The sequence below is a fragment of the Acartia tonsa genome, chromosome 8 (genome assembly GCF_053477335.1).
Source record: "Acartia tonsa isolate MP-2025a chromosome 8, ASM5347733v1, whole genome shotgun sequence".
In the NCBI taxonomy this organism is placed as follows: domain Eukaryota; kingdom Metazoa; phylum Arthropoda; class Copepoda; order Calanoida; family Acartiidae; genus Acartia; species Acartia tonsa.
The window spans coordinates 28,715,709-28,739,199 of NC_137267.1; the positions used below are offsets into that span (position 1 = coordinate 28,715,709).

Genomic DNA, 23,491 nt, shown 5'->3' on the forward strand with positions numbered 1-23,491 from the left:
CTTCGAATTTTTACCTTCGAACACTTTGGTTAAGTCAAAACTATGTTAGGTAATTAAATTAAAAACTCTCCATTGATCTTACCCATTGAGTTATGAGAAAAATGAGGGGGAAAATTAGAGAATCACAAAAATCCAGAAGTGATAATGCAAAATTGGTTAAACTAATCTTTTCTTTTCGTGAAAGTTCCTCTTTTATGACAATAATTTTGAATTTTTGGTAAAATTACCCTGAGATATTGAAATAATGTCTTTTTTAGGTACTATATAATCTCTTTAGTTACACAATAATTTTAATTACATTTTGTTATCATACACTGTGAATTGTTCTAACTATCAGGATTTACCTAGTTTATGTCAATTTGATAAAAGTAGTAACAAGTAGTAAAAAGTTGTAACATATTAAACAAATTCAACAATGTTCTAAAGGAATAGTACCACGAAGTGCATTTATAAAAAAAATAGTGAACTGTAAGTTTTTTCTATTTTAAATAACGTAGTAATGCATAATATAAAGTTATTGATTAAAATTAAAATATTTGACCAGGGATTTTCCTCAAAAAATGAGTTTTTTATTTTTATCTTCATTACATGTTATATATGGCGAAAACTTTTTTGTCAAAAATACAACTTTAGATAGCATTTACTAGTTAATAGAACTTCAAACTTTTTATACAACAAAATACACTTAACAAAGAATGACCAATAAAATATATAGTATAGTACTTAGAGTAATGAACTTTTTATATGTCTTAGTAGAATATATTAGGCATTGGATAGATATGATTATGTGATAAAGAATTTTAACATTGACCTGACCGAACTTTTTATGTTTGACAATATCTAAAAAAGTTAGTGATTTGCCACATAAATTATACAAGAATGGTCTATTTTATATATATATATATATGTTGTATGGTTAGTTGGTATTTCCGCATGAGATTATGTGTATATCGTAAGTAAACCGGACGGTTTTCTTAATTTTTTAAAAAGTATCTATAGAAAACCTGTCCTATGAAGAACCGGACGTTATTTTTTCTGTTTATAAGTAACTTGCCCCAAGGGGAACCCCTGTTAAATTTTTTTTATAACTCTTGTGAAATATGCGGCAATTCATTCTCTAATACTAGTGTTTTGGCTATACATATTAGGAAAAAACTAGACCATTCTCGTGTAATTTATGTGGCAAATCACTTTAACTTTTTTAGATATTGTCAAATAAAAATTTAGGTCAGGTCAATGTAAAAAATTCTTTAACACAGAATCATATCTATCCAATGCCTAATATATTCTATGAAGACATATAAAAGTTCACTACTCTAAGTACCTTAACTCTTTAAATACACTTCGTGGAACTATCTCTTTTAACAGATTTTATATTTGAATATATTTTTGATTTAACTTCAACTTTAAGATATTTAACAAATTTTAGTACTTAAAAACTTGCTTGTATACTGTTTATCGTTATGACAATGAAGCCTTAATAAGAAACTTTCATCAACTTTCGGCCTGGCAGTTAAAATAAGGCAAAGTGCAAATTAATTTTACAAAAACTGGTTTTATATAGTTTTACATTATTACATACTAATATTAGATTTATGTTTCAATAAAACCAAGCTACTCAACATTAACAATGTGGATAGTTGATTTGTCTGTCTCAGCAGTTGCAAACATATCATGTTTGAGCTAGGTAGGAGAAAATTTTATGGAAAAGGAAAAAAGTGAGATAGAAAGAGTGATTAAAAAAACAAAGCTTGGAGAAAGGAGAAAAAATGAGATCGAAGAGAAAGAGAGAAAATAAGATAGAAGGAGAGGTATATAAACAGGAAGAGAATAGGGAAGTAGTGTAATAGGAACAATAAGAAATGTGTTGTTAAAGCTATAAAAAAGTTGACTAAAAAGAATGGTGACTCATCGAAATAAGAGCATTAATTTTAAAAAGGATTGTTTTATTCGAGATTCAGATTTTACTTCTTAAAAAGGCATAAAATATTACTTTATTACTTTGACAATTAAATATGTACACAAACCTGTCAAACTAAAAATAGTGGCAGTTTTAAAATGCATTTGAATTATATATGACAAAAAAATATCTTTTTCAGTAAGTAATTTAAATATGTATACCGCCACTTTTCCTGCTATTAAGATTATGTTACAAAGCCCTACAGGGCTATGGCCCCAAGAGCCAGGATTTAGGTATACATGACGATAAGGAATGATTATTGTAACAGTTTACTTTTAAGGAAATAAATGCCTGCGGCCACAGGAGACCATCACATTCAGAGATGGAAGAAAAATAAAGATGGTTATTTCTTAAGAAATGAGTCCATTGTTTTCTGCTTTTTCTTGGGGGGCTCTTTACCACTGTTTCCTAGATACATAATTGGCTTGTTAAAAAAAAGGTAGATATTTAATTAATTGGTTTGATAGATAATAAATATACATCCCCAAAAGCAAAGCTCTACCAATAAGACACTTCGAGAAACGAACATTTATCAAATATAGAGATGACAAAATACATACCTAAAAACTTCGCTATTTAAATTAAAAGTGTAGATAGATAATAATGAAGAAAGCCAGTTAGATAGAAAGATTTAATTTTTTGTACCTATTCCACTTCTTTTAGTTGGCGGATTTTTTTCATGCTGTATTTTATCTGTGAAAATAAAATTTGGTATTGTTGTGATTTTGGTATTAGCTATGATTTTAAACACACAATGTAAATTATAGGTTAAAAACTGTTTTTATATTTTAGTAGATACCGCTTCAAACCATTATTTTGCAACATGTTGTTTGAGGCTCCAAGCCTAGCAAATCAATTATTAAAAACAGATACTGAAACCACAACCTTAGTTGGACAGTTTTACAACAAAAACAGTAGCTCATAAAAAAATAGATCCATGATTGAATCTCATTATTATATGTACATTTTAAGTAATACCGCAGGGTCACTTCTATTTAAACCACTTGATTACTATTTCTCTTATATTTTAATTATTTTTGTAAAGCAAAGTTTCCTCCATTTCAGTCCGTAACAGTGAGATTTAGTGCCAGATAAATAAAAACATAAAGTTTTTAATATCCACTTAACCGATAAAGATTAATATCTAGGGGTAGTTTAACGCTATTTGTAGGCTCGTTCCACCCCACTTTGTTTACAAAGCCCCTGGATACATTGCGCACAGTTTCTAGTTTAGTATCAAAACCGCTCTTGTGTGGTAAAATATTACCTGCAGCGTATGCCTTTTTCATCCTATCCATGTTGACCTTGTGGATGACATTATGGTCGACGATGGGTCGCGGATAGTCCTGAAACAAAGTCACTTAGTTAGGGACAATAATTTAAACAAAGTCACTTAGTTAGGGACAATAATTTAAACAAAGTCACTTAGTTAGGGACAATAATTTAAACAAAGTGCCTAATTGCCCTAGGAAACACTATTTATAATGCTTTTTAAAAGGATGATATTATGCCATAACAGCTTAAAATCAAAGTGTCATAGCTCTATGTTACAGGATTCTTTGTTAATTTTGATAATGATAGGACAATTCCATTATCCCTAAATTGCTATTATCTAAAGGAGATGATAAAATCTCCCTTTAAATGTATAGGCATAAAATTCTGCCTTGGAAGAGATATTCACCTGTCCGATTATGCAGCCGGCCGCCTTCTGGGTTGCCAGCGGTGCCTCCCATGGCTGGTAAATGTATTTGTCGGGGTATTTGCTCAGATGTGGCAGATATTTGCGGATGTACTCGCCGTTGGGGTCAGTCTTCTTACCAAACGCCACGGGACTGTATACCCTAAATCGGATCAGTAATTTTTGACATAAAATCACTTCACATAAATTCATTTCACATAAAACATTTCACATAAAGTATCATTTGACATAAACTCATTTCACATAAAGGTACACTTCACATAAAGGTACTTTTGACATAAAGGTACACTTCACATAAAGGTACATTTGACATAAAGGTACATTTGGCATAAAGGTACACTTGGCATAAAGGTACACTTGGTATAAAGGTACATTTCACATAAAGGTACGTTTGACATAAAGATACACTTCACATAAAGGTACATTTGACATAAAGGTACATTTGGCATAAAGGTACATTTGGCATAAAGGAACACTTGGTATAAAGGTACATTTGGCATAAAGGAACACTTGGTATAAAGGTACATTTTACATAAAGGTACGTTTGACATAAAGATACATTTCACATAAAGGTACATTTTACATAAAGGTACATATCTCATAAAGGTAGGTACACTTGGCATAAAGGTACATTTCACATAAGATACATTTCACATAAAAACATTTCACATAAAGGTATATTTGGCATAAAGAAACACTTCACATAAACAATTTTTTTTTAACAAAAATATATATATTTTACATATGGGTAAACTACACAAAAAAAAGCGTTTCACAAAAAGGTACATTTACATACAGGTACATTTTACATAAAGGTACATTTGGCATAACGGTACATTTGGCATAAAGGTACATTTGACATAAAGGTACTTTTGACATAAAGATACATTTCATTGCCATAATAGTACATTTGGCATAAAGGTACATTTCCCATAAAAACATTTGACATATATTTTACAAAAAAAAACATTATATATAAAGGTATTTTAACATAAAGGTACATTTCACATAAAGGTACATTCTCACATATACGACCCCTTAAAGGAAGCCTGCAAGAAATACCACGATTTAACTGCTGAAAGACTGCCACAAGTAGACCAAATACCCCAAATTTGAAGCCTTCAGCTTCTATAACAAAAAAGTTCTAGGCATTTTAAAATGACATTTTATGTACAATGAAAATTTTGAAAGAATTGCAATGCTCATGTTGAAAACTTTGAAATTAAACTACGTGGCCTAGAAACAAAATTATAAGCTTATTTTTGTCAAAAATTTAGGTTTCCAGTAACTAATTATATTTTTACAATAAAAATACCCATTTTTATAGTCAAAATCATTAAAAAAAATTAAGTTTTACTTGCGTTGTACCGAATGTACTGTAGCCAATCAGAAGGCTGAATCAGCTCAACAACCAATCACAGCTAAGCTTGTATTAGTTTACCCCTTTGTTTCCGCTATGATTTTCGTTTAAAAATGCAATTTAAATCGAATTTTTTTCATAGATTTTGACTATGAAATGTGGTGTTTTTATTGTAAAAATATAATTAGTTACATGCAATCTAAGTTTCTGACAAAGATGAGGTTATAATTTTGTGTCTAGGCGACGTAATTTAATATTGTTTTTTTCTTTTATGAGCATTGGAAATCTTTCAACAATTCCATTGTACATAAAATGCTATTTTGAAATGCCTAGAACTTTTTTGTTATTGAAGCTGAAGGCTTTAAATTTGGGGTATTGGGTCTTCTTGTGGCAGTCTTTTAGCAGTTAAAGCGTGTTATTTCTTGCAGGCGTCCTTTAAATAGTAGATGTAAATATTCTTTTTTTTCTCCCTGAGGTAGTCATTTATTTCCCTGAGGTATCATTTATTTCCCTGGGTTAGTCATCTTTATGCCCGAGGTAGTCATTTTTTTCCCCCAAGCATGGCAACCGGTGAACAGAATCTCAGTTCTGCACCACAAGCCTCGATGGCAACCGGTGGCTAAACAAACAAACATGGCAACCGGTGAACAGAATCTCTTTTCTGCAAGTGCAACACAAGCCTCGCATGACTGAAGTTCCCATGTCTATACAGTCATATTTATATGAAAATAATTTTAGAAGATTTTTGGTTTTTTTTTTGAAGATTTTCAATTTTATTTTTGAAGATTTTAGAATTTTTATTAATTACTAAAAGAAAGCATAATTACCTCAGGGAAATAAATGACTACCTCAGGGAGAAAAATGAAAATTAAAAACCAAAATTAAACCACATTTAAGCATAAAAATGAGTTATTGTTTAAATGAGAATGATATTCCTATAAAAACATTTCACATAAAGGTATATTTAACACAAAGGTACATTTAAAATAAAGGTACACTTGACATAAAGATACATTTAACATAAAGGTACTCTTTAAATAAAAAACAACTTGAAATAAAGGTACATTTTTATGTGAAATGTACCTTTATGTGAAATGTACCTTTATGTGAAATGTACCTTTATGTGAAATGTACCTTTATGTGAAATGTACCTTTATATGAAATGTACCTTTATGTCAAATGTACCTTTATGCCAAATGTACCTTTATGTAAAATGTACCTTTATGTCAAATATTACTGATCCCCCTAAATCGTACAAGATAAGTTAAAATTTAGGGAAGAAAAGGGTGTAAATTGACCACTGTTTCAGTTACAGAAAGCACATCCACAATTTTTAGATAGATAGATCTATATATATAGACAGACATATTAATAGAGGGATTAAAGGAATATGGGTAAATAGCTAAACAGAGATGGATAGATTATCAGGAGAGTCAGATATACAGAATATAGTTACAGAAGTGTAATAACAGAAAACAGAAGGACAGACAGAAAGACATACAATACATGTGTATACCATTACCTATAATACTGATGGAAGAAAGCAGATGCAGACAGCCACATCCAGTTTCCAGCATTCAGAGCCCAGTCCGCGTCAAGCAAAAGCTCTTCAAAAACCTCCATTCCTTTCTCCCAGGACTGATACAGATCTCCCCTAGATAAATAGAAAGATTAACAGACAGGCACTTAGATAAACAAGGATGACAATATTCATAAAAGGAAAGCTAAAATTTCAAATGAAGAAAAACTGAACTAAAATTGCTAAAAATTATACTATATTAGGATTCTAAGATGTAAGCTGATTTAGGAAATATGTCTCTATATTATCTCTACTAGCGGCTACGCCCCTAGACAGGGTTTCGGATCCGCATTGATTTTTTGCGGATCCGGATCCTCAAAATTTGGTCAGTGCGGATCCGGATGCGGATTGACAATAAAAATAAAATCACCAAATTTTTCAAAAATATTTATTCTTTAATTCGAAGTCAAAAATACTTTTAATTTTCAAGTCTGTCCCTAAACCTTAAAGATTGGCTCTCATCAAGAGAATGTCTGAGATTTTATGTAAATTTAGGTAGATTTTTCCATTTTTCCCGCATTTTTTTGAGTCCAAGGATCCGGATCCGGATCCGCATTTTTTTGCGGATCCGGATCCTTGGACTCAAAAATATGCGGATCCGAAACCCTGCCCCTAGAGGTCTCTTGTGGCACTTTAGATGGTGTTTTTATATTTAAAATATGTCTATGTTGCGTTTGACGTTTATGTTTGCGTTGAACTCTCTTTCTAAAATTGAGAACGTAAAATTTTTTTTGATTTTTTGCGATTTCTCTTGGGAGGGTGGTGGTACCCTCCCCCAAAATAGTTTAAAACCTTCCCGGAACAAATGAGAATCTACCCTGTTAAGGAGAACCCGATCGGTTCAGCGGTTAGCAAGATCCTTCGGTACAGACACACAGACAAACATCCTGTTACTTTAGTATAAGGATGTATCAACACAACAGCTTATGCTAAGGCCATCTAAGGTTTTAAAACTACCTAAAAATCATTATAAATTATAAAAATATTAGTTATAGTTAACAGTTTTTGTAAAAAATCTATCAAATATAAGTATGGCAGGTGTCCCATACAGATATGTTTCTACCTGGTGAGAAAACAGGCGACACTGTGACGGGCCAAATGGTGGATCCAGCCTTCCAATCTAGATTCGGGTTAAGGAATAAAGGACATGTTGAATTCATGAGTATCGCAGCAATAACAAGCTAACAGCATTTCTTTTGACGCATAAAAACTTAATACCCAGGTAATATAAAAAAAAATAGGCATTCAGGTAATGCATCTCTATTAATTGTCTTGGTTATATGTTTACATGAACTTTACTTTAATTAATTTTCACAACAATAATGCTATAGGTACTTTAGAGATAATAGGATAAATCTTTAATTTCTACACATTATATACATTTATTATTCTTTAATTCAATCCTATACATGGGAACACTTCGGGTAGTCATCACAATTATTAGATAATATATATTCCATAAATGTCCTTTCACTCCATTCCTGAGTTGTGTCATGATTGCATCGATGTAGGGGTAGCCAGTTCGAGCTTCAGCCCAGGCTTTCAGCTTTTCAGGGTGGCAGTCCCAGTCAATCTGGCGACACACCTTGTTACCCTAGATACAATACATAGTCAGTGTTGCTAGTACGGTCATTCTTGGGGCATACATTGTTTCCTTAGATACAATAGGATCAGATATTTAATGAAAACTACAGAAAGTGATATTGAAACTGTATATAGTTAATTAGTATAACAAATACCTAGTGAGGTTAATAGGTCAAAGACAAGCAATTTTATTTATGGCTTAACGTAAAAAAAAATATATTTAGATAGTCCATACGACATAACCAAAACCACCCCCACAAAATTCTTGCTTCAGTTGCTTGAAAATAATTGGGAAGAGACTTATTCATCCCTCCCTCGTGCAAATGATACATACCTTCATTTTGTCAAAGTTAGGGGTGTGAGATCCAACTGTGTAGAAGAACTCACGCCAAAGAAGTTGGCCCATTAGAGACACAGGTGGTTCTGAATGCTTTCCCAGCTAAATAAAAAATAGACAATAATTTGGTGTGTAGGAAATTGTCACATAAAAAGTAATAGCATAAGATTTTTAGTAGGGTTGGCAATCCGGATCCGGAAACCGCCAAATTTTTGGGTCAATGTTGGAATCCGAATCCGGAATCCGTTTTTTAATAGCGGATTCCGGATTCTTAATTGGTAGGCTAAAATTAGCGTCTTGAGTTTTTTCTTTCAACTGCCTCTTAAAGATTATCATCATTACATATAAAATCTTTTAAAATCTGGTTCGCTTATCGAAAAATCCTTTTAAAATACTGCTAGAATCCGGATTCCGAATCCGGAATCCGAATCCAGCCCAAAAATTTGACGGATTGCCATCACTAATTTTTAGGTCAAGTAAAAAACGTGTTGAAAGAAAATTATAAGAATAGGGAATTTACACCAAAAAGAGAATTGATATTGAAATTTTAATAACAGAGATAATTCCCGCAAAAATTGGCTCATTAGAAAGAATAGCGAATTAGAAAGACAACCCAACTAGAATAAATAGAAAGATAACCGGAGAGTACTTTGGCCGTGTCTACGTCGCCTCTCCACCACAGCAACAGCAACAACACCAGCAACCGCCTGTGCCAAGAGCCAAAACAACCAATTTCCTGCCCAGCCACCCACCATCTGCAGTTTCAACTACATCAGTCCTTTTTTAAATCACGTGACAATGAAGCAACCTGCTCAGCTACCTCGAGTTTTTAACTAGGTCGACAAAGGATAAGGCAACACCAGCATGCCTTATTCGGCTCTTACTAATACGTGCTGGTATCGAACAAAACCCAGGTCCGCCCTGGCCATGTCATCTGTGCTCGAAACCCCTAACACCAACAGCCGTAGAATGCACCAACTGCCATCAATGGTTGCATGTTAAATGCTCTGGCCTAAAATCAACAAAAGAACGTCAGAAACTTAAAACCTGGAGAGGTCCATGCTGCCCCCCTGTCACCCCTCCTGTCCCCCCTCCCGTCCCCCCACAGCCCCCCACCCCACCTGCTCAACCCCCTCCCCCACCATCAACCCCCCATCACTACTTAGACTTCCCAATACTACAATATAATATCAATGGCCTCAATAGCAAACTAGATGAACTTCTCCACCACTTGGACAAAAACAACATCAAAGTCGCAGCAGTTCAAGAAACAAAACTGACCTCTAAATCAAAACATCCTAAAGCAAAGAACTACACATTCCTAAGGAAAGATAGAGGTAGAGACAAAGGGGGAGGCTTAGCTTTCCTTGTCCATGAAGACATAAATTTTCATGAAGAAGACATCCCACCAAGCTTAGCCAAATACCCCCACCTGGAAACCTTGACAATAAACATCCCTGGCAAGGATGGTGAACTGAAAATACGCAACATCTACATACCCCCTCAAAGTAGTTGCCAACCAGGATATGTCCCACCCATTGACAAAATCTTTGACAACCTTGAAGGGAATGCAATGATTCTAGGTGATGTGAATGCACATCATGAATTGTGGCATTCCGAGGCAAACACAGATGCCCGAGGGAATCAATTAGCTGATACCATTGCTGATAAACCATTCGGCATTCTTAATGAAGATCAACCAACAAGAATCTTCAATGGAACCAGCACAGCTCCAGATATTAGTATAGCGTCCAACTCACTTCTAGCCTCCAGTACCTGGAAAACGGAAGTAAAAATGAGCTCAGACCACCTCCCAATCCTCATTAATATTACAGCTGACATGAAAAAGAGGAAATCACAGGACAAATTATACATAAACTTTGCCAAAGCCAACTGGTCAAAGTTCACTGAAGCAACAGAAAAGGCTCTTTCTAATGCACGCAACATAAATGTTCACAAAGATGAAAAGTTTCTTCGAAAAACCATCATAAATGCTGCAAAGAAACACATTCCAGCTGGAAGGATCATGAGAACTGTTCATGAGATCCCAACAGAAGCAATGAAACTCATTGAAGAAAGAGATCAAATCAGAAAATCAAATTCCTTAGATCCTAGACTAAAAGATCTTAACAAAAACATAGATACCAAGATCAGAGAACATAAACAACAAAAGTGGAAAGATCACCTGGACAGTTGTCAACCAAATTCCAAAAAGCTGTGGACAACCATCAAAAATCTTAACAGCCAACCACCACAACCCAACAACCAAGGAATTAAGTTCAACAACAAAATACATCACAACCCCAGGAAACTAGCACAAAAATTCAACAGCCAATATACACCACACTCTGACAAAAAACCAAAACAAAAGTCTAGGAAAGTTCTTCGCCATCTGAAAGTCCAACCAGCAGACCCTAAGGTAAAAATTTCAACAGCCCAGGTTAGGGAGGCGATCAAGAAAGCTAAAAATTCCAAAGCACTAGGACCTGACGACATATCTCCGATTATGCTAAAACACCTTGGTCCAAAGGGAATCCGCTTCTTGACCAACATCTTTAATACATGTGTCAACACAGCCACCATCCCTTCAATCTGGAAAGTTGGCCGAATCATTCCCCTCCTTAAACCTGGAAAACCAGCTGATGAAGGTTCCAGCTACAGACCAATCTCTCTCTTATCACCTATGGCCAAGACTCTGGAAAGTGTCTTACTACCAGAAATCTCAGCTTCCATAAAATTGGCTAACCATCAGCATGGCTTCCGTAAAGCACACTCAACAACAACTGCCCTACAAGAACTAAACATCAAAATAACCAACGGCCTCAACCAAAAGAAACCTGTCAACAGAACAGTTGCCATTGCCATCGACTTATCTAGAGCTTTTGATACAGTTGATCACGACCTGCTCCTTGAAGACATCCTAGAGCTCCAACTAAATGACAATATCAAAAGGTTTCTTTGTGCTTACCTTAGGGGGAGACAGACTTATGTAGAATTCAGAGGATCCAAATCTAGTTACAGAAAGATGCGCCAGGGAGTCCCCCAAGGAGGAGTCCTCTCACCTGTACTTTTTAATTTGTACATGGCCAAGATGCCACAACCTCCAGAGGGAACCAAACTAGGTACCTACGCAGATGATACTACTGTCGCCAGATCTGGTCCACTAATTGAACCAATATGCCAAGAAATAAATGTCTACTTAAACACACTTGACAATTGGTTTAAAGAAAGAAATCTATTTATATCTGCACCAAAATCAACAGCAACCATCTTCACAACAGCTCCAGGAGAAGTTAACACAGAACTTCCTATCTTTATCAACGACAACAAAGTCCCCACTGTTAAACAACCAAAAATCCTGGGTGTCACATTTGACAATCTCCACACTTTCAGACACCATGCGGACAACGTTAAAACCAAAGTACACTCCAGAAATAATATTCTCAAAGCCCTGGCAGGTACTTCTTGGGGTAAAGATAAAGAAGTGCTAATACCAACATATAAAGCTATAGGACAATCTATTATTAACTACTGCAGCCCTATCTGGAGCCCCTCTGTATGTGATAGTAAATGGCAAGAACTCCAAGCAGCACAAAATGCCGCCTTGAGGACAGCCCTTGGATGTGTTAAAATGACCAGTCAAGACCATCTACATTCAGAAAGCAAGATGATGCCTGTCAAGGATCATTGTGAAATGCTTTCCCGCCAATTTCTACTCAACACACAACAAGACACACATCCTAATACTATAAACCTCAATCACAGAGCTCCACGGAAAATGAAGAACACTTTAGTTACAGAACATGGTAAATACATCAAAAAACTCACCAAAAACAACAACCACACTGGACAAAACCATAAAAAGTTACTAAAGAAAATACACACAGATAGCGTTGCCAGAACAATATCCAACCAAGCAGTTAACCCTGTCCTCAACACTCCTGCACCAGCAATTGATGATTCAGAGAGAAAATTGCCCAGAAAAGCTCGCACTAAATTGTCTCAATTAAGGTCAGGCTATAGCTCTATGCTAAACAGCTACCTGTCCAGAATTAGAAATGATGTGCAAGATATCTGCCCAGATTGCCAGTTAGAGCCACACACTTCTAAACATCTATTCAATTGTGTGGCCAAACCTACAGACCTAAAAGTTCGTGACCTTTGGACTAAACCAGTTGAAGCTGCCAGATTTCTTGGCCTCCTTGATGGCCGAGAATTCGATGATAACGGGTGAGAGCTGCGCCAGGCTACAACAACAACAGAAAGATAACCAGATAATTTTCATTTGCCTAAACTTTTCAAAATAAATAAAAATAAAATAAGCAAGGATGAAAATTAAAAACCTTCTTATAATAGAATCTCGCTAACAACTGCACAGATTAATGTTAATTAAGATTCAAATATGTCCCTGGATAGTTTTAGGCTATTTTATTTTTTATCTTTATTCTTAGGATGGTAATAAGTTGTTTTACTGCCCTAACTAACTAACCTATCCAGTTTGTAGTATAGTGCGCAGCCTCTAGAATTCTTAGTAAAGGAGAACCACAACAGTCAAAAAGTTAGCAAACTCTTAAGCTTTATCCAGACAGACATCCATGTTTTCTCTATAGATTAACACTAGCAGGCTACCAACTCTACAGCAATATCTGTCCTAATTCCAACCTACCTTGTAAACGTCCAGCAGTCTGTAGTAGAATGTGCGCGGTGACAGACAACCAAACTTCAGGTACGGACTCAGAACGGTTGTTGAAGGCTGAAAATTTAATATATTGATAAATAGATGAAATTGGAAGTAGATAATTGGATTGATAAAAATAATTATTTATTATGTTGCAAATGCCTAATGAAGATTATTACATTATAGAACATAACAATAACAGGTATACCTCAATAGAGTTAGGCGAGGTGTTGGGCTTTTCAAACTTGAGTACATAAGATTTGTTTTCAGCCGAGATCTTTTCATCTAATCGTCTCAGTGCCTCTGTCTCCCCTCCATGGAATTTACACGGACCTACAACAATTATGTTGATAAGAAGCGCAGCATAAGAATCAATAATTTGCCAATTAAACATCAACATGCATAAATTTCTGCAGCATGTTTGCTTGCTTGTTTATTTCTTAGTTCCAGTGCAGTGCAGTAAGGTGAGCGAGCAGCTTTATTAAACACAACAGTGTGATAATTTTATTGTTGTTTCATGATAATTAAAAAAACATGGTGTAGGGAGCTCCATTAAGTCTCTACTACTTATAAGGTGAGCCCTATAATACTAAAATGTACAGAGTTATAGACGAACGATCGTTCGAACATACAATAGTTATAGATTATCTTCACTCCTACATAAAACAGATTGATACCTAGATCCTCCTGGGATTTCCCGGCAGTCTTGAGAATACTATCCAGGTCAGGTACGTCGTACTTTGACTTCTCCAGATCTCCAGAATCCAACCTGGACTCCTTAGGGCAAGTGGTGCACGGTTAAGTAAACAAGGATGAGAAAATTTAAGAAAAATCTGACATTCAGATAAACGATTATTAACTATTGAAGAATGACTGAACTTTTGATATTAAACAAAGATAATCGAAGTAATAGAAAACTGTACTTCTCCGTACATGTAACCTTGCCTTTGACAATTTTGCAGGCGATTCAACAGGTTTGGCAGGATGGCCCATTTTGCTTACCAGTCCCTAAAATTGTTGTTTTATTCATCAGTGGCTTAATTAAAGGAAAGGGATGGTCTGGTGGGAACACACAACATTCAATCTTTGTTTTAAAAAAAACTTCTCATGTTACTTAATTATTCTTAATAATTTGACGGCCGCGCAACATTTGCACAATTTATGTAAAAACTAACCTGCAATTTCTGGTATGTGAGTGGCACGTCTCCTTTATTTTTGGCCACTATGGCATCAAGCTCATACAGGGTGTGCCCACAGAAAGTCAACACTTCAACATTTAGTTGCTGAAATTAAAAAAAATATCGTGCAGGGGCGTCCAAGCTTTTTATTTTGGGGGTGTTAAAATTTTTTTAAGGGGGGGTAATTTTTTTTTTTTTTGGGGGGGGGGTAATCACCCCTTTATCCCCCCCCCCCTTGGACGTCCTTGATAGTGTGCTTTAATGATTAGAAAATATCAGGAAAAAGATATAGCAATTTTTTTCCCCTTCTAGTTTTTTTTTCCAGCAAGGAAGGAAAAATGGAAATTTTCAGAACTCTTATTTTATTCATATTATCCCCCCTCTAACATATTCTTTTATTTTTTCTACAAGGAGAGAAGACAAATGGAGAGGAAAAAATTAAGCTCTCTTAATTTTTACATTTTTCCCCCCAACCACATATTTTTTATTCTCCCCCCCCCCCCCCCCTTTAACAGGGTCAACCATGCAAATATACACCCCTGTTGTAGGTATAAGCTGAGAAAATATATAAAGTTATCCATAAAAAAATAAATATAACTAAAATGGCTTGGCAAGTCTAAGACAAATACCAGAAAGCAAGACAGACAGGCACTTTTTTTGTTAAACAGATTTTTTTGTTAATCAGGCCCATGAAACTAATGAAACCAGAAATTGGAAGCCTTTTTCAGAAAGACTATAAAAGTATAACATGGTTATCAGGTAAATAAACCATTTTACCTTTGCAATTTTCTCAATCTTGTTGTCTCTCTCAACGGCATAAGGTTCGATGTCTTGCTCCCAAGTCAATCTTTTCACATCCCATTTTCTTGACAAAAACAAGGGTGACAACCAGGGGCGTCCAAGCTTTTTTATTTAAGGGGGGTAAAAAAATTTTAAGGGGTTGGTAGTTTTTTTTCCAATGATAAAAAAGCTCCTAAATATCAAATTAAGCGTGGCCACAAACAAAAAAATACTGATACTGAACAAAAATCATGAAATACTGAAAATACTGAATCTTAAAATAAGAAAAAATACTGAAATACTGAACAAAAAAAATCAAATAGGTACTGAATATTTTTTTTTTATATGATTCATCATTTCAAAATCTTAAATCTATCATAGCTTTATAATTAGGGGGATATTTTACAGGTCTTTTAGTTTTGCCTCTTAGATTTTCTTGTGCCAATCAAGCATAAAATGACTGATAATTAAGGGGGGGGGGGGAAGTTTTGACACATTTGCGTAAACAGTGAGTATAGGCTTTATCTTTGGACTGAGAGGATAGGTTATTAGGGATAAAATCATTCTTATATGATGAATTTCCCCCAGATTTAAGATTTTTTTGGATAGGCCTCCAGGTTCCGGAGCTCCAGGCCTCCAGGTCCTCTCTGTACAGGTAAAAATTAAAAAAATATTTTTTTTTTTAAAGAGTTAGAAGTCAACCTATGAAACAAAATATGCATATTTTTTAATGTTATTCACATATTTGAAGAAAAAAATGCATATTTTGTTTCATAAGTTGACTTCTAACTCTTGAAAAAAAAATTATTTTTTTAATTTTTACCTGTACAGAGAGGACCTGGAGCTCCGGAACCTGGAGGCCTATCCAAAAAATCTTAAATCTGGGGGAAATTCATCATATAAGAATGATTTTATCCCTAATAACCTATCCTCTCAGTCCAAAGATAAAGCCTATACTCACTGTTTACGCAAATGTGTCAAAACTTCCCCCCCCCCCCCTTACTCACCTTAAAGAGGGGGCGGGGGGGTAAGATGTGACACTTTTTCATTAACAGTGATTATAGGCTTTGTCTTTGATTTCAAGTAAACAAAACTTATTTAACAAAAATTCCTACTTTGGCTTTAGTATTACCTAATTTAAAAAACAAGTTTGTCGAAATTGACATAAAAAATTTCTCTTTATTAACAAAGTATTATTTTTGTCAATAAATACGATTTCAAAATTTTCTTAAAATTAGTTCATACCATCCATAAAGAAGCCACTTATGTTAAAAAAAGCTTTGTTCTAACTTTAGAAGTAAAAATATTTAATTTTTACCTGTCCAGGATCCACCTGGAGGCCTGCAATACCTGAACCTGGAGCCTGATTTCAAAATTTTCTTCAAATTAGTCCATACCATCCATAAATAATAACTTTTGTTAAATAAGTTTTGTTCTAACTTGAAATTTTTTTTACCTGTTTAGAATCTACCTGGAGGCCTGCAGTACCTGAACCTGGAGGCCAAATCCAAATCTTTTTTTAAAAATATGAAAACTACATCCCAAAAAGAAACTTTTTTTGTGAAATACCTAACCTATCCTCTGACTCCAAAGACAAAGCCTATAATCACTGTTTACGCAAAAGTGTCAGAACTTATCCTCCCCCTTACTTATTCTATTAATAGACGAAAAAAATACTGTATAAAATAAAGGAAAGTAAAGTCAGGCTCTAAGCGCCGAAAAAAATCTGACATGACCTACTTGAAAAAACATCTTTTTTATGCAAAATTTATTGGAATTACTGAAATACTGAATCATGTAAATTTCCAAAAACTGAACAATACTAAACAAAATTTCAAAATACTGAACATTCAGTATTTCCTGAAAATACTGAATACCAAATTTCCAAAAACTGAACAATACTGAACATTTTCAGTATACTGAACAATGTGGCCACGCTACAAATAAATGAAATAACAAATACATCCAAACAACGGACATGTTTAGTGAGAACAAAATTGAAGAATAGTTTCCACTTGCTCATAGGAAATATTCATAAGACATCAGACATCTATAAATAATTTTAACTTACTTGAGCAATTTAGGAAATATTTCCTCGGGAGATCCTTTGATTACAAACAGCCTTGTTCCAATTTTTCTACACAAATTAAACATTTATATATCACACATCTATCGTTAATACTTAGCATCAAATTAAAGATAAACAAAATGGATAAACAGATACAATCTTTGTTAAACTTAAAACTAGAACGACCTGCCCTCTCCATTTCTAACCACCTAACGGTTGACACACCCCTGGAAAAACTCTGTCCCAACTGATTTTAAATGTTTCCTGAGTGATTTGTCGAGATCTTCCAGAGTTTGAATCAAAAATCTCCATCTAAAAAAACAAGTTCAATTAAATCCATTATCTTTGACAAATAAGAACTTAAACCTTCATACAGTAGAGAAAAGAGCGTTTGTTGGGGCAATTTACCTGATGTTAGAACTATTGCAAAGGACTGACTCCTACGACTAAATCATAATATTGCCACTTAAAGTATAGATGCATAAACAAAATTAGATACTTAGATGTTCTTCTGCATATTATTCTAAAAGTGGGGGGGGGGGGGGTGGGTGCGGATGTGACACTTTTTGAAACCAAAAGTCAAGTGTCAAGTGAAAATATAAATTTTTAGGGAAACAAGGATGACAACATCCATAAGTAGCGAAGCTCAAAATTTATTTATAGACATCTGGAAAAAAATAATCTTTTGAGTATGTTAAAAAAAACATAAATGGGATAAATCACGAAACCTTTTAAAAATGTATGTCTTTTGAGACATTAAGCTAAAAATAAAAACGTAAAATCTAGGAATCGATCTAGCACCCCAACCAATAGCAAGTCTTTATTAAACTTTGTGAAAATATATATAATGTTGACTTAATTAATCCCTAAAAATTCCAGCTGTTTATCTTGAACACGAATCAAAAAATCATTAAAACTTGAAAAACTAGGAATCGATCTAGCACCCCAACCAATTATCATATCTTTAAAAAATGTATAGAAATGTGTAGAATGTTGACTTAATTAATCCCTAAAAATTCCAGCTGTTTATGTTGAACAGGAGTTTAGATAATGAAGAAAACTTTTAAAAAGTAGGAATCGATCTAGCACCCCAATCAATATACAAATCTTAATGAAACTTAGTAAAAGTATGTAGGATGCAAATTTATCAAATCCCTGAAAAGTTCAGTCGTCTGTCTTGAAAAGGAGTCGAGAAAATTAAGAAAACAAAAAAAGCTAGGAATCGATCTAGCACCCCAATTAACAAACAGATGGACAAAACAATGTATAGATTAGATGCACATATGTCATAGAAATCTTCACTAAAAATTTCAGCTGTCTATCTTTAATAGGAGCCGAGAAAATCACGTTTTCCCCACGTTGTCTCTAACAGACGGACGGACATTTCGAATTATAGAGTAGATTCGCTACTAAAAAAAGTTTATCTCAGATGATTGAAGATTATCTATTATGGCGAGAAAAGGCTAAAAAATTTTGGCGGGAAACGGCGGTTTTCGGCGGGAGCGGCAAAGTTGGACATTTCAATTTTTCGAACTAGGTATTAAATCTTGAGCTTGAAACATAATATTTATTCAATATGAGTATATTGATGAAGCTAGGAATTGAAATTTCTTAAAAATAATTAAAATTGACTAAGTACCAGCCCTCCAAAGTAGGCTACCTAAACAAGAAATTATCTAAATAAAAGAAATTTGAAGATTTTGACCTCATGTCAATTGAGCAATGTTTTAAAATATAAATTAGTTTTGTAGTCGCCTTTTATTGGTAAAATCAGTAATGGCAATATTAATACTAAATAAAAAACCAATATGTTGAATTAAAGAAATTTTTTCTAAAATGATATTTTTAGTAGCGAAGCTACTCTATAATTTGAAATGTCCGTCTGTCCGTCTTAGTTTGGGGGAAACGTGATTTTCTCGGCTCCTATAAAAGATAAAAGGCTGAAATTTTTGACAACATTCCCATTATCAAGGAGCACAATTAACTATAAAACATCAATGGCGATAGGACCGATTTTTAGCAGGTTTTAGACTATTTTTGTATTTTTCACATTTTTCTCCATATCTTTGGTGTTTATGGTCCGATTTCCAAAATTTTTTCAGTTATAGAATCAAAATTAAATTTCCTGTCGTTTCAAGAAAACAACTATGACGGTCAGACTGCCTTTAAGCAGGTTTTAGGCTATTTTTTATTTTTCACATTTTCTCCATACCTTTAGTGTTTATGGCCCAATTTCCAAAGTTTTTCAGTTATAGATATCAAAATTAAATTTCCTTTCGTTTCAAGAACACATCAATGGCGGTCAGACTGCCTTTTTGCAGGTTTTTGGCATTCTTATTTAATTGTTTATGCTTCGCTACTTATGGATGTTGTCATCCTTGTTTTCATACGTTTCATTTTTACGTTTATTTTTTGTTCTTTTGATCATTTTTCAAAAAAAAGCCGCTTGGGTAACCTTCCAGTCCCACACACATTTCTAATTAAGCAAGGTTATAATAAAGATAAAAAAGTAGGTCCAATATTTACCCAAGAGGCTTTTTTTGAAATATGTACATTTTTATGCAGTCACTACTTAAGGAGAAAGTGTGTAATATATGACTTTTTCAAAGCATTCGTTAATTTCTTTTAGCAGTTACATTTAGTGTAGCAAAGCCAAACCAACTTGAAATAACCCTAGTTCTTTTAACAAGAACAATGAAAACACAAAAGGAAATATTTTAGGCCCCTTAATTGAAAGGGAAGTATGATTGACCCCCTCCCCTAAGATTTGAAAAAAATAGTTTGGTATTTCCTTATAATAAACTTATCTTTAATTGTTGTATCTAGTGAAGCTACTTATATGGTTTCAAACGTCTGATTTGTAAAATACATTTTCAAGGCTGCTATTGAAGATAGAAAATTTGTTTTAAAATTTCCCAGAACAATTATGTAAGCATCTTATATATAACTCACTTAGTCCGTCAAGAATGTTAAGAGAGTCATAGAAATTCTCTAAATAAAATTGCTTTTTTAGATTTATTGTTCTATCATATGGCATATAAAGGGTGTTTAAAAAAACAATCGCTTCACTCTTTTCAATATAAACCCTACAGTTTTAGTCAAAAACTAACTGTTTTTTCAATGCATTACTGATTCTAAATTGGTATTATCAGGGATTCGGATCCGTATCCGCAAGGATCCGCATATTTTCGAGTCCAAGGATCCGGATCCTTGGACTCAAAAAAATGCAGAAAAAAGGGAAAAATCTACCTAAATTTATATACAATCTCAGACATTCTCTTGATGAGAGCCAATCTTTAAGGTTTAGGGTCAGACTTGAAAATTAAAAGTATTTTTGACTTCGAATTAAAGAATAAATATTTTTGAAAGGTTTAGTAATTTTTTTTTATTGTCAAGGATCCGGAACCGGATCCGGTAGGATCCGGATCCGCAAAAAATCAATGCGGATCCGAAACCCTGGGTATTATACATTGATTTATACCAAGAATTGATCGATTTATAAAGCTTTTAGTAAACTTAGTTAAAATGTCCAAAAAAACGTACATTTGCTGCACTGTGCGGCGGTTTCGCAAAAGCAACTGCTGTGCCGAATTTTAGAGCTGTAACTCTTTTATGGGCTGAGATCATGGGCGTATTACTGTTTCTTTCAAAAAGTGGCACATCCGCCCCCCCCCCCCCTATTTAAATCGCAGCTAACTTCATGCTTCTAGCTGTTAAAGAATTTTTTACCTTATCAGTTAATGCATGGTTGGTATCATTAAGACATTAACTTCTTTAAAAATTTACCTATTGGTCCCAACTTTGGCATTCTTGACAAACCAAGGGTCCAGAAGAAAAACCGGTTTTAAGGTGATTTTTGCGTCATTGGCCATATTCCATGCATCCAGCAATCCTAAAAACAAAGAAAATCACGTATGTATGAAGCGCAGAAATAACAAAAGGCAATACTTACCTACCTATATTAAAACAAAACTAAAGAAAAGAAATATAAATTCAACTTTTAATCTAGACTATCTACTACGCCGTTCTTTTTTAGGTTTCATTTGTTAGGATATGAATTAAAGCATAACAGCTGCCGTAATCAGGCGAGGGTTATATCTTAAATCTCATATGGAGTTCATAATTTAAAAATTTCTATACTTTGTTTTAGTTTATGTGGAAATGTGATGTACCTGCGTTATCATGAACCCGAAGCCCTTTCCGAAACCAATGGACAACTGATCCTCTCGTCATTTTTAAAATTCCAGGAAGAGAAAGGTAGAGATAATCAGGAATAATCAATCTCAAATATTAATACTTTTCACAGTTCTTTAAGGACACTTTTAAAAATTCTTTTTTGGAGTAGTTCTTACTCATGTGTTTTCTTGAAAATAGTTCAACTTTGTTCTGTAATAAAATAAGGATGACATATACATAAAACGTACATAACATGCATATTTAAATAAAGGATATGAGCTAATAACCCATATACACTATAGACTGACAGACACAGGCGGGCCTTGGGACAGCTTATATAAAAAAAAAATCAAAATGCAATGAAGACAACATCAACAAACCATAGAAACGATGCTAGATTTTCAAATCAATGAAAATAAAACCGTTAGGTATTATGTATATTGTATATGTTTTACAAATTAAAAGTATATATATCATATATATATAATCAGAGTCTTATCTATAATACAAAGTAGCTTGATGTCTGTCCGTCCGTCCGTCTCTGAAGCTTAAGATCTCGGTAACCACTGAACCGATCGGATTCTACTCTTTAGGGTATATACCTATTGATCCTGTGGTGGTTTTAAGCTATTTTCTTGGGGGGGTGGGACACCCCAACCCCCGCAAAAATAAAATTTCTCCTCCCTCAAAAAAATGGGGGGGGGGGGAGAGAATGGTTCGCAGCACCCGAAATTTATTAATTTTTTAAAAACTACCTCATGGTGCAAAGCCCCTAGAGGCTAGGGGCGAAGCCGCTAGTAATATATATAAAGTATATAGTTGCACTATTCCGTGAGATTTATATCCTGCTATCCTTGCGCGCATGCCGCGCCGCGTTATATGTGTCTGTTTACAATACCGGCAAATGCGCTTTGTTTATTATATTTAACTTTTTAAGCCAATTAATAAGAAAACATTATTATAAAACTTTTGGGGAATGGAATTTAATATAAAACCTCCAAATGTTCCCTTCCTAAAATAGAGAACACAATAAGTCCAGTAGTTTTTTGAAATTCATAAAATAGGACATTAAAGCCAATAAATAAGATACTTTATTATACTTATTTTATATATTTCTGCAAATATTTAAGAAAATATTGTTATAAAATTTTCTGGACTACAGTAATTATGCCCCACCCTCCCCCTCCATGCTCGCCAAATTTCCCCATAACCTCTGCCTTTTGATTTTTAGTTTTAATATATATTAATATGAAAATATGGTATAAAGTAATTATTTCATTGATTGATTGCTATTAATCAATCAAAGACGACATAATTACATGTATTATGAGAAAATCACGCAACCAGTCCCTGCGCGCATGCGCACATCAGTACAGGATAGCAGGATAGAAATCTCACGGAACAGCACTCAATAATAAAATAATCTAAATTCTTCGATTACATATCAACAATATTGACAATTGAATTCTTTAAAGACAATATATAGGTAAACAATGAGAGGAAGTAACTTTCCCCAGCGTAGGTCTGGACTATCAGATACTAAGAGCATGCAAATATATAAAGCTGATAGGTATTATTCTTTGCTTTCATTCTTAAATTTTTACAGGAATCCGCTACTGCAAGGTTTTAAATCAATAGGACGATTATTACATTGCTAAACATTTCTAGAACTATAAGTTAACAACTTAATCACCATAAACATTGAAATTTCATCAAACACTTTCATTTTATGTAATTTAATTTCATAACATGTTTGTGTTTTGAAAATCGCTTGCGTAAGTTTTTCTTTCTGCTTCTAAACTTATAATAGATCAGATGTTTAACCCTTTACAGCCAATCTAAATTTTAAACTATTAAATAAACAAAATTACTTTTCTTGTACAAAAATTGTTTGTGATTCATATTAAGATACATTGAATCAACTTTTTATCCTTATTTAAATATAGAACTATTTAAATTATTATTTGTTATCGACTGCACAGGGTTAAACTGAAGTCATGACTTTGCAAGGGACAATTTATATTTTATCTCTTTTCCCTACAAGTAAATGTCATTTTTTTTACATAGAATTAAATTTTGCACTGTAACTTTT

The 23,491-nt window shown here is 33.9% G+C and overlaps 1 protein-coding gene across 15 annotated transcripts; it reads right to left on the bottom strand.

The window, feature by feature from the left end:
- Positions 1–7: 7 nt before the first annotated feature.
- phr6-4 ((6-4)-photolyase) lies at positions 8–21,645 on the bottom strand. Of its 15 annotated transcripts, none has more exons than XR_013881446.1 (20): positions 21,396–21,645; positions 21,010–21,115; positions 17,488–17,535; positions 17,227–17,292; positions 15,153–15,240; positions 14,373–14,480; positions 14,143–14,205; positions 13,875–13,974; positions 13,406–13,530; positions 13,186–13,272; positions 8,517–8,621; positions 8,080–8,192; positions 7,662–7,718; positions 6,542–6,673; positions 3,642–3,801; positions 3,228–3,306; positions 2,606–2,653; positions 2,028–2,368; positions 1,546–1,614; positions 8–314 (listed from the first exon to the last, which is right to left on the bottom strand). XR_013881446.1 is itself a non-coding variant. In XM_080168249.1 (18 exons), the coding sequence occupies exons 1-18, from the start codon at positions 21,454–21,456 to the stop codon at positions 2,304–2,306; spliced, it is 1,611 nt and encodes a 536-aa protein (XP_080024375.1). In that variant the 5' UTR covers positions 21,457–21,645; the 3' UTR covers positions 8–2,303. The 15 variants fall into 15 exon arrangements, 2 of the variants coding, with proteins under 2 accessions (XP_080024375.1, XP_080024376.1); XR_013881445.1 differs by having other exon boundaries at positions 1,969–2,368; XR_013881444.1 differs by having other exon boundaries at positions 8–1,581.
- Positions 21,646–23,491: the final 1,846 nt, after the last annotated feature.

Excerpts from the sequence above, each read along its gene's own strand:
- phr6-4 (XM_080168249.1), bottom strand. The coding sequence starts at position 21,456 with ATGACGAGAGGATCAGTTGTCCATTGGTTTCGGAAAGGGCTTCGGGTT. Across the intron at positions 13,531-13,874 it reads GAAATCCCAGGAGGATCTAG|GTCCGTGTAAATTCCATGGA; the intron begins GTATCAATCTGT and ends TAATTGTTGTAG. Across the intron at positions 2,654-3,227 it reads GAAAAAGGCATACGCTGCAG|ATAAAATACAGCATGAAAAA; the intron begins GTAATATTTTAC and ends TTATTTTCACAG.